This window comes from Vanessa tameamea, chromosome 4 (assembly GCF_037043105.1).
Source record: "Vanessa tameamea isolate UH-Manoa-2023 chromosome 4, ilVanTame1 primary haplotype, whole genome shotgun sequence".
Taxonomy (NCBI): Eukaryota; Metazoa; Arthropoda; class Insecta; order Lepidoptera; family Nymphalidae; genus Vanessa; species Vanessa tameamea.
In genome coordinates this window covers 7,467,313-7,480,319 of record NC_087312.1, presented here as the reverse complement: position 1 = coordinate 7,480,319, position 13,007 = coordinate 7,467,313, and the positions used below count along the sequence as shown (strand labels likewise).

At 31.0% G+C, this 13,007-nt stretch overlaps 2 protein-coding genes across 5 annotated transcripts in view; one reads left to right on the top strand and one right to left on the bottom strand.

Moving 5' to 3' along the window:
- Positions 1–11,798, top strand: part of LOC113394492 (probable RNA methyltransferase CG11342) — a 212,952-nt gene extending 201,154 nt beyond the window's left edge. The window contains exon 2 of the mRNA XM_064220575.1: positions 11,785–11,798. The gene's annotated coding sequence lies outside the window, so the exon portion shown is untranslated. The remainder of the gene's footprint in view (positions 1–11,784) is intronic.
- LOC113394298 (tensin-1) overlaps positions 1–13,007 on the bottom strand; it is a 94,933-nt gene that overhangs the window by 62,533 nt on the left and 19,393 nt on the right. For all 4 annotated transcript variants that reach the window (XM_026631544.2, XM_026631547.2, XM_026631546.2 and 1 more), the window contains exons 2-3: positions 9,290–9,398; positions 8,723–8,760 (exon numbers count right to left, since the gene is read on the bottom strand). In XM_026631544.2, coding sequence (XP_026487329.2) covers positions 8,723–8,760; positions 9,290–9,398 — 147 coding nt within the window. The remainder of the gene's footprint in view (positions 1–8,722; positions 8,761–9,289; positions 9,399–13,007) is intronic.

Here is a 13,007-nt window from a genome sequence, read left to right as displayed (position 1 = left end):
AATCTATGATCGTCTCGTTTTAACGCCACTTGGAATGAATTTGTCAAATATTATATTTATTTGAGACTTAACGCATAGGTAACGATTTATATATATAAGAAGAACCCCATCTAGTACGTATACGGTGTAAGTATATATATCTAAGCGCTGTAATCTTTATATGAATAGATAGAAGAACTACAATAGAAACGGGATTCGGCAAATATTCACTGAATACATCGAAGTCTGGGCACTTTCCACACGAACGCCTGCAAAACTATTACAGTAACATAAAACTTTGCATGGGAGATTTTTGTATATACCAAAATTATATGTATTTTTTTAAAAATAGGTCACCTTTATGCAACACACCATTAATCCTAATTATAGGCGATTATAAAGTTAATGGAATGGGATGAAGGTTATTCGTTTCAGCGATTTTTAAAGATGTTTGTGAATATTATAATAGAGGTTGGATAATGTTGGAGACGCTTCATATATCTTAATTATTATGTAATTAATATGATTGAATATAGTATTGCTCGATGTAATATATTCTAAAAACCAATTAACAAAAATGTAATTTAAAACGTTATAGATATATGTTAACACTTGAACAGTTGAACAAATTAAGGACTGTCAACGCGCTACAAAACACTTACGCTCTCTAAGGCTTAAAGTTAAAATTTTAAGTAGTCTTTCAAAGTTCAAAGGTCTGTACGCTAAAAGTCTTACTCATTTAAATCACATTGAAAAGAGTCACTATTCGTAACTTAAAACTGCTTCAAGTCATTTTCAACTAAACATTTCAAATGGTGCTTATATGAGGTACGTTCACGCCTTAGGAATTGGAGGCCCACAGAGATGGGCCTACCGTCAGGACGTCACGGTAGTATACGCAAGCTATCCCGTGACGTCTCCCAAAAAGACGGAGTGGGTACCGCTGGTTTTTTAGTGGGTATTCCGGCGCCTTCAGCACCGGCGAGCCCCACAGACCCCCCCACAACATGTGGGGGAAACGCGTTATGCGTTTTTCCAGTGTAAAAAAAAAAAGGTACGTTCACGTCACAAATATTTTAATCAGTTGGGTCATCTTGCAAAGTTTAGTATTAAATGACTAATAAATGCAATGATAAATGCAATCGTGATGTTATTGAAAATCGTTGCATGTTTTGCAAGTTCAATTCATTCACCAAATTTCGAGTAGCATCGCGTACCTTTTCTCAGTAATTTCGGCGACCAAACGTCCTCTTCATTATCATTTTGCCACCGAGCAGCGCTATTGCGAGTTGTGAGGCGTAATGCCGGCCCCCTCATTCCAGAACCCTCCCACTCACCCCAAACACTCGCAATCTTTGTTCGAGCTTGAAATGCTGTTCGTATCGTGGTAATGATATTCATTTTCATACACATCTAGACACATAAAAAACTATTCTTTTACCAATTTCGGAAAAAAACTTAAATGATGCCCATTTTGAATTAGATTTTTGTTTATACATATATATAGTAATAAAAGCGTTTTGTATTTATATACTCAACCAAAATCACTAGCAGCATACAAAATGGTTATTAATTTAATTTCTAGTAGCCGATGACGTCACAGTAAGATCGTTGACTCCTCTATGGTTAACGCTACTTAACGGCTCTCGCGTATCGCTCAATGACACCCTTATGACTACATCTTTCTTTATCTTACTAAAACATTTGTGATATTAAGCCTTAATAATACTCTTATGAAAGATTAAATGTATATACGTCAATTATTAAAACAAATATAAGATTTTCGTAAATAAAATAATGTTACGCTAAATAGTATGATAAAGAACACAATGATATTATAAAAAAGTTCCTCGCTTGACTGCGGAATCTCATAAAACCGGGTTAAATCGCGCTCATTCCATCTTTGTTAACTATATTATTTGCGTGATGTACGCGGGCTCGAAATTCATTCCGGTTTATCTTATTCGATTTATCGAATTCACATTAATCAAAGTCGGATGGATGTGGCTAGCGTGGACACGAGCGTATATCTGTGAAATGCGAATAACTTTTTTTGAATTACGACTTTTCATGTGAATGTAAAGTTTACATAACATTTCAAACAGTAAATCAAGCTGTCTCGCTAGATACGGCATTAATTAACTAATTTTACCAAGATATTCTCTTTGTATTCCTTTGAAGTTTTATAGGTCTACGTTTTATTTTGTAGCCGATTTAAAGTATGTAAATAGGCGAATATTATTGTTATTTTGACCCATAAACAATTAAATTTAAAAATATATATCAATAAAATTTTTGAACCAAATATTTATATTTAAGTACGAAAATATTTCTAACAGTAATTTTATTGACTTGTATCGATAATCAGAAATAAATATATATATTAAATTCTTCCTGTCATCTCGTGAAATACCAAAATTCCGCACATGTCGGCATACAAGTCTGCTATTTGGTTTTAATTTTTAATCTTATTTATTTTAAGTGAGGTGTCCCGCTGCGGCTCAACCTCACACACGGCGAGAAATAAGACTAAAAAAACGAGATTTCGTTCAATTCACGAAACAACCTATCTCGCGAATAATCGCAAAGCACTTGTTTTTATTTCTTTCTTGATTATTTATTGTTGGACATATTGTTTCATCGTCGATAAGTAAAAACACAAAAACGAATCGTCCTCTAACAGTCTGTGTAGAATTTATGAGAATTTTACGATCCAATTTACATTTAAAGAGTAAGTAACGGTCTCGTAAGTGGTGTTCGTGATCCCTGACTATCAATATCAAAATACATTTGGGAGCTCCTAATAACCGAAATAGTTCATAAAACTAAAACTTCTCGATAGTACCAAAGCATCAAAATGCGTGATTAGAAACGATCATTTATTCGTGTTATTGAATTATTTATATAGTAAACCATAAACAACGAATCGATTACGTATATTTTTTCGATTCTTTATAATACAATTATTTATAACTAGCTGTTACCCGCGGCTTTGCCCGCGTAGAATTTGAATATATTTACAAATTAACTTAAAATATTACGTTAATGTAATACCTCTTTGTATACCACATTGGTGTGTATTTCAGCCCTTAGGGTAGAATATCCAGAAACGCTTAAATGCGAATCAACTCATTTTTAATCGGTAGCCCAGAAATAAAATTTCATGCTTCTAACTTCAATATGACGGACTTCCAGACTAACCTGTATACGAAATGTCATGTGTACACTTAAATACCTATGAACTCATTTTTAATCAGAGACACAAAAATAAAATTTCATGCTTCTAACTTAAAAAATGATGGACTTCCATACTATTGTATGTACGAAATGTCAACGCAATTTCTCTCCTTAGGCGTAAAATATCCAAAAACGCTTAAATGCGAATCAACTAATATTTAATCGGTAGCCCAAAAATAAAATTTCATGCTTCTAACTTCAAAATGACGGACTTCCAGGCTAACCTGTATACGAAATGTCAAACTCTATTTCTCACCTTAGACGTAAAATATCCAGAAACGCTTAAATACGTATGAACTCATTTTTAATCAGTGGCACAAAAATAAAATTTCATGTTTCTAACTTAAAAAATTACGGACTTCCATACAAACGTTCAACCCCTATTTTACCCCTTTAGGGGTAGTATTTCGTGGGTGTCATGATATGTTAGTTTATAAGTGTAGCCTAAAATATAAGTTTTGTGCTTCTAGTTCTAAAAACGACAATATTTTCAACAACTTACAACCTTTCATCCCCCTTTTCAACCCTTTACAGCACTTTTTTCCAAATAAAAGCCTATGTCCTTTCTCAGGCTCTAGACTATTTGTGTACTAAATTTCATTTAAATCGGTCCAGTAGTTTTGGCGTGAAAGCGAGACAGACAGACAGACAGACAGACAGACAGAGTTACTTTCGCATTTATAATATTAATAATATGGATTTCTTATTGTTTATTATTCATCATTAAATAAAAATATTCGATGTATTCAAATGTATCAGATTTCTGCAAAACATAAAATTCAAACATTTCGACTTAACATGAATAAATAAAGCGGTCTTTATTATTAAATAAAAAATGGAACGAACGAAATAAAATGCAAAGCATCCAAAATACCGTCTAACAGGATATTGGGATAGCTGAAGTCCTTTGACACTCGCAAAAATATTTCACATTTGAAATGCAAATTAGGATTCAAGGGAAAAGTTGGAATAAAGTTAAAGAAAATTTAGCTTAAGTTTTCACCAGGTCAACCTAGTTGCACAAAACTTTCAATGAAAAAGTAGTTTACCCAGACATCCAATCAATGAGGATCTTCTTCTAAATTGCCTCTTGTCATACATACATTTTGATTAATCGTGAGTAGTTTATATATAAATGTTTACTAAGAACTAGAGCACATATAAATATGTTTTCATCATAAACATTATTTGTAATATATGGGTTTACAAGTGACCAAAAAATGAATTCACGCGAAGAAAATATTTTATTCTACCTAACCTTTTCAAATAACGGATAGATTGTAGTTTGATTAATATTGTTCTTAAATTATCGTTGTCAATTTCGATTCTGTCTTAATTACGAATAAATTATACGCTCCTTATTCAATTTTATCATTAACTTTAGAAATTTCAAATGAAAAGTAAAAAAATAATATCCATACATCGCATGCCCAGACTTACATACATATCAGACTTACATATATATATATATATAATAACGTCATATACATATACGAAACACGTGCAACTTTATCTTATCATTGTTGAATAAAAAAGTTATTCGTCTTATATATATTTTTTAAATATACAATTTAAAAACCAAATTTAATTATTAATATCTGTAGTATCTACATGTCTCTTGTGCTCTCTTCTTGAATAATGCTAATAGTATAAGCAGTTTTCATAATAATATAACAAATTTTGTTAAACATTCCAAAGATCTCATAGTTCGATCTCATATATAACTTATAAGTAATATATTTAAGTTTTGCTTTATGTTAATTTCCTAATTTGCTTTGTATTTTTTAGTATAGTATTTTATCTTCGTTATATCTTAATTACAATTATCATATAATTTTTTTATTCAAATTTGATTTTATATTTTATAGGTTAGTTGTTTTCAATGCTGTTAGCACCTCTAAATATAACGTCTTAAGATCAGTTGTTAATTTTAAGTGTTTAATGATCAATCAATAAATACCTCTACTTTACTCTACTCTATACAATATATATAATTTATCATATCAGTATAGTTTATTTTGTTTTTTTATTCTGTTCTTTATATAAAAGAATAATTATACACATATTTAAAGAACACCACTGACAAGAGCGTTACATATTGGATATGTCTATAAACTAGCGACCCGCCCGGCTTCGCACGAGTGCAATTTATTGATTAGGAACAAACAAATGCACTTCGCAACAAAATATTAAGTTTTTATAAGTATATGGTATCATAGATGACAAATATAAGATATGAAAATAAGTTTTGATTTAAAGCACAGGTAATAATTTGTCTATTTTCTCCGCCAAGATCAACGTTTTAATGTTGCAGTCAGTTATCCGACCGATATATCCGATATCCGATGTATCATATCTTCTGAAGTACTCGAATTATAAAGTGTAAAAGAAAATTTTATACTAAATTAAATGCCAAAGCTAACTAATAAGTTTGTCTAAATAAAAATTAATGATAATAATTGGAGTAAATAGCGTATAACCTAAAGATTTTTACTAATCTGAAATGGATGAAAATGGTTATTATGAGTGTACCCTAGAAGTTATATACATGCTATCGTGGACTTTAATCGCAGATCTAAAGATGATTAATTTATTCTATAATATGGTAATATTTTCGCTGCTACTCGATAACTATAAATTAAAGTTTTTATCTTTAAGTTATAAGCAGAAACTTTTTCTATATCAATACAATTCTTTCTATAAATTTTTTACATTATTGAATTTGTAACTCAAAAGTTCACTTTGTATTATCTGAGATCGGTAATTTTACTAGCGCTCTCGCATATTTAGTTTGAATTCCCGGACGATTTTCCAGGCAAATCCCATTTAAAGCCATTCAGCAAAATTTTCACACGCATTGAAACAAAATCCAGAAGTAAGTTTCTATTCAATTGAAGATAAGCCCTTTTTAGCGTTCTCTTTTTGTCCCAACTACGACGTAGCATAAAAAGGTAATGTATTCGTTTTATTTTTATGTAGCTGTGTTGCAAGCCATTGTCTTAAAAGCATCAAATGTTTTTGACACAACGAAACTAATAATACGGCGAGCGGTACCTATATTATTTAAAATACATTTTTTACGATATTTTTTTTAATTTTTTCATCTTATGAATTACTTTAAAAAACGTGATTTTAATGAAATGGTGAATAAATAAACGTACAATGTATCACAAAGATAAGACAACATCGCTCAAAAAACATATCGTTAAAAGCTTTTATTTAACTCTACCTGTTATTATCTGTCGGTTGATCTTGCAACTGAATTGAAAACCAATTCCACTCAACGAATTGAACTGAAATTTTGCACCTCTTGCTTTTGATGGTGATTGACCGTGATAAGTACATACAACAATTTGTAATTTGAACAAAATGGCTGCCGAAAATGCTGCTAAAAGGTTTTCCAAAACGGTACCCAATTTATTTTAACTGAAATAACCTTTACCTACGTCTAAGATAAGAATCAATATTAAGTAATTAAACAATTACAATCCATCACTAATAAATTAAACATAGCATATAATAAAATATCACGCTTTATTATAATAATATTTTGTATAATGTGACCAATTTAGAATGGTTGGCGAACAATGGGAACGTGACGAGCGGACGGGGCTGATCGCCATCTACTCTGCTGCTGGCTAAACGTGGACTATAGTTGGACATTTCCGCTATTCTATGAATAATTTAAAATAAACTTAAAAGCATCATTTTCTTTTATATTTGCTTGAAACGAATGCAAAATTACATCAGGAAAACGTTGTACACTAACCTTCGTTCCCTTGTTTAGTAAAAACAAGGGATTTTAACTTCTATTAAAATCATTATAAAATATAATATATATATATAAATACATATTTACACAAATACACATGCTAATGAAACCATTCATGTTTTGGATCTTGTCCAATGGGCTTCTACTGTTTACTATGTACATTTGAATTCACTTAAATTTTATTTTCTATTAAAGATTCTATTGGGTACATTATATTTTTATAGTATGGCAGTCGTTCTTACTAACTGGATTTTCTTTTTACAATCCTTTGAACAAAGATAATTCTATGTATCTCAAATTTTATCAAAGATGTTTCAGTGTTTTATCCGTGAAAAAATAAACAGAGCTAAGTTTTTCATTTGTAATATTAGTATAGACGTATAAAAAAAACATGTAGGTGTTAAAACTTATATACATATTAATCGAGTTTCTTTCGTCAAACAATAAGAGAGTGTAATTCGATGTTAAATAAAGATTTTATAATTTTTATTGTTTAAATGTATTCAATTTCAATTTAAAAAATTACACATACTGTTAATCTTCAATGAAAAAACAGTTGTCGTTTATAATTGTATACAACGCCATCTAGTGGACATTTACTACAACACGAGGCTACATTCGTGACATGTTGCGCAAGCGTTCATGATGTTTGTAAATGATTAAGCTACATCAGCTATAGCACTATATAGATGGCACCACAAAGAACAAAAACCGTTATTATTATTTAAGAGAATTTTGTTCCGGTCAGTAAATATTAATAATGATTTCAACTATCAGGTTTACTTTTACATTTCAACAGATCAAACGCCTATGCGACAAACATGTGCATCTATTTGCATTTTTCGATTACCTACAATCTTCCTTCAAATAGGCAAAATGTACCTAAATAAATTAAGAAAAACAACTGTTGTCATGGGATTACGATATTTAATTTTGATATCGATTTATTATTGTGTATTAGTATTATTTCGATTCAACGGGTAACTGCTGCTAAATTCTTGTCTTGTCATATCGGCATTCCGTTGTTAGATTGGCTTAATAAGTATTATTGTACAATATATATAATAGCGAAATGGTGTTTTAGGGGTTGGTCGTCAGGCTTTAGATATCAGGCATACTTATTATGCCATCCTATGTCCTTTGGAGTTCAATCCTGCATCATACCAAATTTCATTAAATTCTGTTCAGTCATTTGACCATGGAATTGCAACAAACAGACAAACAGAGTTAATTACGCATTTATAATATTAGTATAGATTATGTTTTAACGCCGAGAAGGGCCGGTAGATGGAACACGTGAATCTTAACTTAAGTTTTCGGATTTAAATCCGGACAATTAGTGGAATTAGTTCCAATAGTCCAAAACCCCACCTCAAAAAGAAAGGGACCTTAGTCCAGCGATGAGACATTAACAGGTTTTTATTTTACAATATTAAATAAACTTACTTTAAAAATTGAAATCGACTACAGAAAATATTTTGTAATATTTATTTTCTCATGATATTATTCCTTCGTATTGAAACCATTAACTAGGAAAACTTATGAAAATACAGTGTCAAAATATTAATCGAATCACTATAATTTTTTGCGCGAACATTTCAAATTAAAACTTACATAAGCAATTCAAATACCACTTATTCGCTTTAAATCATCAGCCAATAGATAAAGTAGACTAAAATTAACGTCGATGATTCAATGTAATCAACTAATTAGGTACGGTATTTTAATACATACCTTACTCTCGCAGCCCGTGTGACAGACATATTTGCACACTGAAACAAGAAGGTATTTATTTAGTGTCTTGTTAATTTTAATGACCAATTAATTAGCTAGAAGTAATGATTTTATCTTATTAGAAATTATTATCAATTTAAAAATAAAATAATTAATTTCAACATTTACATACTTTCGACAAAGTTTTTTTTTTTATTTCATTTAAAACGACAAGTTGTTAAGATAAGCTATATGTATAATAGATAACATAAAAATTCAGAAAAGAACTATATACATATATATATTTCATTAATATTAAATTTAACAAAAATATAATTTGCATTCTGAAATCTATATAACATCCGTGACATTCAGATTAAATATTCGTCTAGAGTTCTAGTCATTTCGTGGTCAATGACCTTTGAATGTCAATAGCGTAAAATAAACATGTAAAGAAAAAGTTTAACACAAAAAAATACATCTATATTACGCTTCACGACCAATAACTAAATTAAAATATAGAGTTGTTAAGTTTCTTTTGTATAGAAACAAAACGAATTAATTATATCGGCAAATTTAGATACTCACCTCGGCAGCAACTACCCTGGTTGTGTACAAGCTGATGACACCATTGACAGGATCTCGGTTTCTTGAATACCTTGCTCCGGAATGCGTGCGCCTGCGCTACACCCTCTTTCTGCAATGAAGATTCTCCCTTAACGCTTTCATAATTCTTTCAATATATATAATATATATCAATTATATTACCATTTTAAATACAATTTAAAAAAAAATTGCGAACGTTTTCGTTTCTACTGTGGAATTCTACTGGCAATGAATAAGTAAATACGAGACAATGTTATAGACATATTTTAATTTACAGGCACGCGGCAGTTAAATGGGTGAGTGGGCTCGACCAGCGGTCATCTCGTCCTTACCTGCTTTCAGTACCTATCCCTTGCGACTCACAATGGATATTGAATAATAGCGGTGGGAGTTGAGCCCATTCATGATGACGCACGCGCTTTCTATCGCGTACGTAAAATACTCATTATTATTATAGTAAAACGTAGTTATTATTTAATAAAAAAACAGTGGACTTAACAATGTGTGACTGTAAATAATTACATTTATTGCTATCGACTTTCTTACAACATTACTTCGTCACATGCTACAATTTCCATTCAATGAACACCCGTCGGGGCATGATCTTTATCTTGTTAAAGCCCTGACACGTTTAACACTCGTTAGCAAATTGTAACTGACAAGTTGAATCAGATCTTGTGTAGTTTATACAAAAGTAATTCGAAATGAAACGCATCTGTTTTTGCTCTCGAATTGCTTGTAAAATGTTACTCATGCTAAAGTGGTTGTAGCAGAAAGCAGATTACAAGCTTTGTGTTTGTGTACGAGGGCTTCCAATGCTCTCATACTCCCAATTATAGTACAATGACGTCATAAGCCTGTGCAGGCGCCGGCGCCGACGATAACGGTGCCATTTGCGGTCCAGATGATATGAATATAATAAATCGATTCCGAATTTAAAATAGTAACAAAACATAAACGTTTTATCTCACATGAACATAAATAAAAATAATGTTGTTCGATTACCGTTAAACGGAATACATTAATTCATTTATAGGAGTATGAATTGATTCAGAATAATGGGTACTAAGAAGTTAATTTTACAATGTTTTCCTTAAAGCACAACATAAAGCCCGCGGACTAGGCATTAATTATCTGATATAAGAGAACAGTTGCAAATAGCATTATAAGAAATCACATCACGAACATATCGCTCCGCACACGTGTGCCTCAAGCACCTGCCGACGCCCATTCGTCGTATGGCCTGCGCCTGCGCCCGTGCCGAGCCGATCCCCGACAAAAAAGATGTTCCTCTACAGTAGCCCTATGGGGACATATTGAGATGTAAAGTTGCACATGCCCCATTAGGTGATTGAATCAAATTTCATCGAACAGCTGGTCCTGATGCTTTCATTTAACAAAGCATTGAGCATTAAGTAGGGATACAAATAGATATTTATTTTATATGGTACCTATTCACTGGAATTAACTGGAAGATGTGAGTCTTATTTTTGAGTGTAACCGAATAATCTATATTACAGCGCTTTTTTAAAGTTCTCTTTTATGTCTCGTAGTCATTATTTCCCATTTATAACCGATAGTCATGAAATTATGTCGTGACATTATAAATATATTTTTTAATCATATATCAATAAATGAAACACTCATAAAAAAATTGTTGTAAATAAATTGAGTAATAATACTGTTGACAGTTTAACGTTAAATTTTAGCTTTTGCTAGAAATAAATGAACTATATATTATTTGTGCAATAAAAATGTAGCACATCAAGCAACCTGGTGTTAACTAAAAAAATGCTTCTGATAAATTTAATAAAATCAATCTTAAGAAGTAAGCTATAACTAATGAAAAGTAATCTAACGATTTTATTAATCACGAAGAATACGTCATGAATATTATTTTAGAGTTATATCTGCTGTTAACCCTGAACACGGAACTTTTGATCAAGGAACAAGTGAGCGATTGAGGATGAAAACAAAGGGTCCAATGTCGGAAAGGCGATAAATCAACGGAACCGGCACGCTTTGATATCAACCGCCATTGTTTTGTACTAGTAACTAAACGACTATTGCTATTACTCAGTTATTTCTGTTCATCAAATTACTATCTTTCCTATTCACGGCTGCTAATATTTTCTACACGACTTCAGTTAATTACAAGAATTGAGTTAATTGCTTAAAATAAAGTTTAAGATAAAAAAAATCTTCGCAATTAAATGCAATAATTTTTGTATGCAGTTTAATTTATACGTAAAATACTTTGTTTAATATTACAACTTTGAATATTAAAGTGACTTTTGAATGTTATTTACAATTGAAACGTATATAATTCTCCAGTGATGCGTTCTAGTTTTTTCTTTAAAATAACTAAATTGCACCAGCTTATACATATTTAAATTAACTTAACTTTGTATTATTTTTGTTTCTTAGTAAAAAATTACCAAATACATTTATCTATGTAATAATTACTTATATTGAAGATATAACAAAATAATTATTTGTTGAATTTCCTATTCACTCTATTCTTATCAATAAAATATGTTTTTATCTCTTGAGTAATATAATTTATTACTTTATGGACTATCAAACGACTTTAACACAAAGCTTTCATTGCACAATTACTTCCGATTCTATCTTATTTTGAGTGAAATAAAGTAGGCACATGATAAGCGATGACACTATAACTCTATATAAATGAACCAGTTTCTTCTTATCTAAAGTCTTAAAAAACTTTTAAACGCATATGTTATGAAATTTACAGCTTATTATACGTGATGTCGAATTCAGGATACGGCTCGAGATGTTTAAAAAAAATTAAGGAATTTGAGTTACAATTGAGTTAACCTATAGCGGCAATTTCTAAAGGTGTATATTTAGAGACGTGACAGGCTTTATATTAAAGGGCCTACGACAGAAACTATACAAAAATTGTCTCACGCGCATAACATCGTGCGAACACGGTGTTGCATCAACAATCACTAGTCACATAATAATCGTGTACGATTCCTGGTAACATATTCAATACAAATTAATCTACAAGAGTGCGTGAATGCAATGCCTGATAGATCGATTCCATAATAAGCACTGTTTACAATGTTCTGCTTGTATTTATTGTGTAATGGTTGCTATAATGTAAAGGTTCTGACACACGTGCTCATCATTAGTATGGAAGTGATCAATTGCTACTAAGGACCATGTATTCAAAAACATAACTTATATATGATTTTGAACTTAGTCCATTTAGGACTGAATTCAAAATTCCATTGTTGATGGATTTTCGAGCACGCTACCCATAGAGCGAAGCGAGATTATAAGTTGAGCATAACTGGTATGCTTTGAGCGCTGTTGATTATGTTTTCGTTTTATTAAGAAGTATACTTAAGATCAGAAAGAAAAAATTACAGCTAAAGGTTACGCTAGTTTAAAGCATGCTAATTAGAATTTATGAAACTTTAAATAATGTTTGATACAATTTTCAAAAATATTGTTAATGCACACATGGTTGCATTTTTTATATGATAGGTTGCGGACGGCCAAATTCATCTTCTTCGTAGGTGATACCTACCCAGACGGGTTGCACAAAGCACAAATGCCAGGTAAACATAATCATTAGAAAAAGGAATAATTTCGTTTACTTTTTACCATCTAAACAATTGCGAGTCTACATTTTATTAACAACCGTTGTAAAGTCTAGAATGTTTCT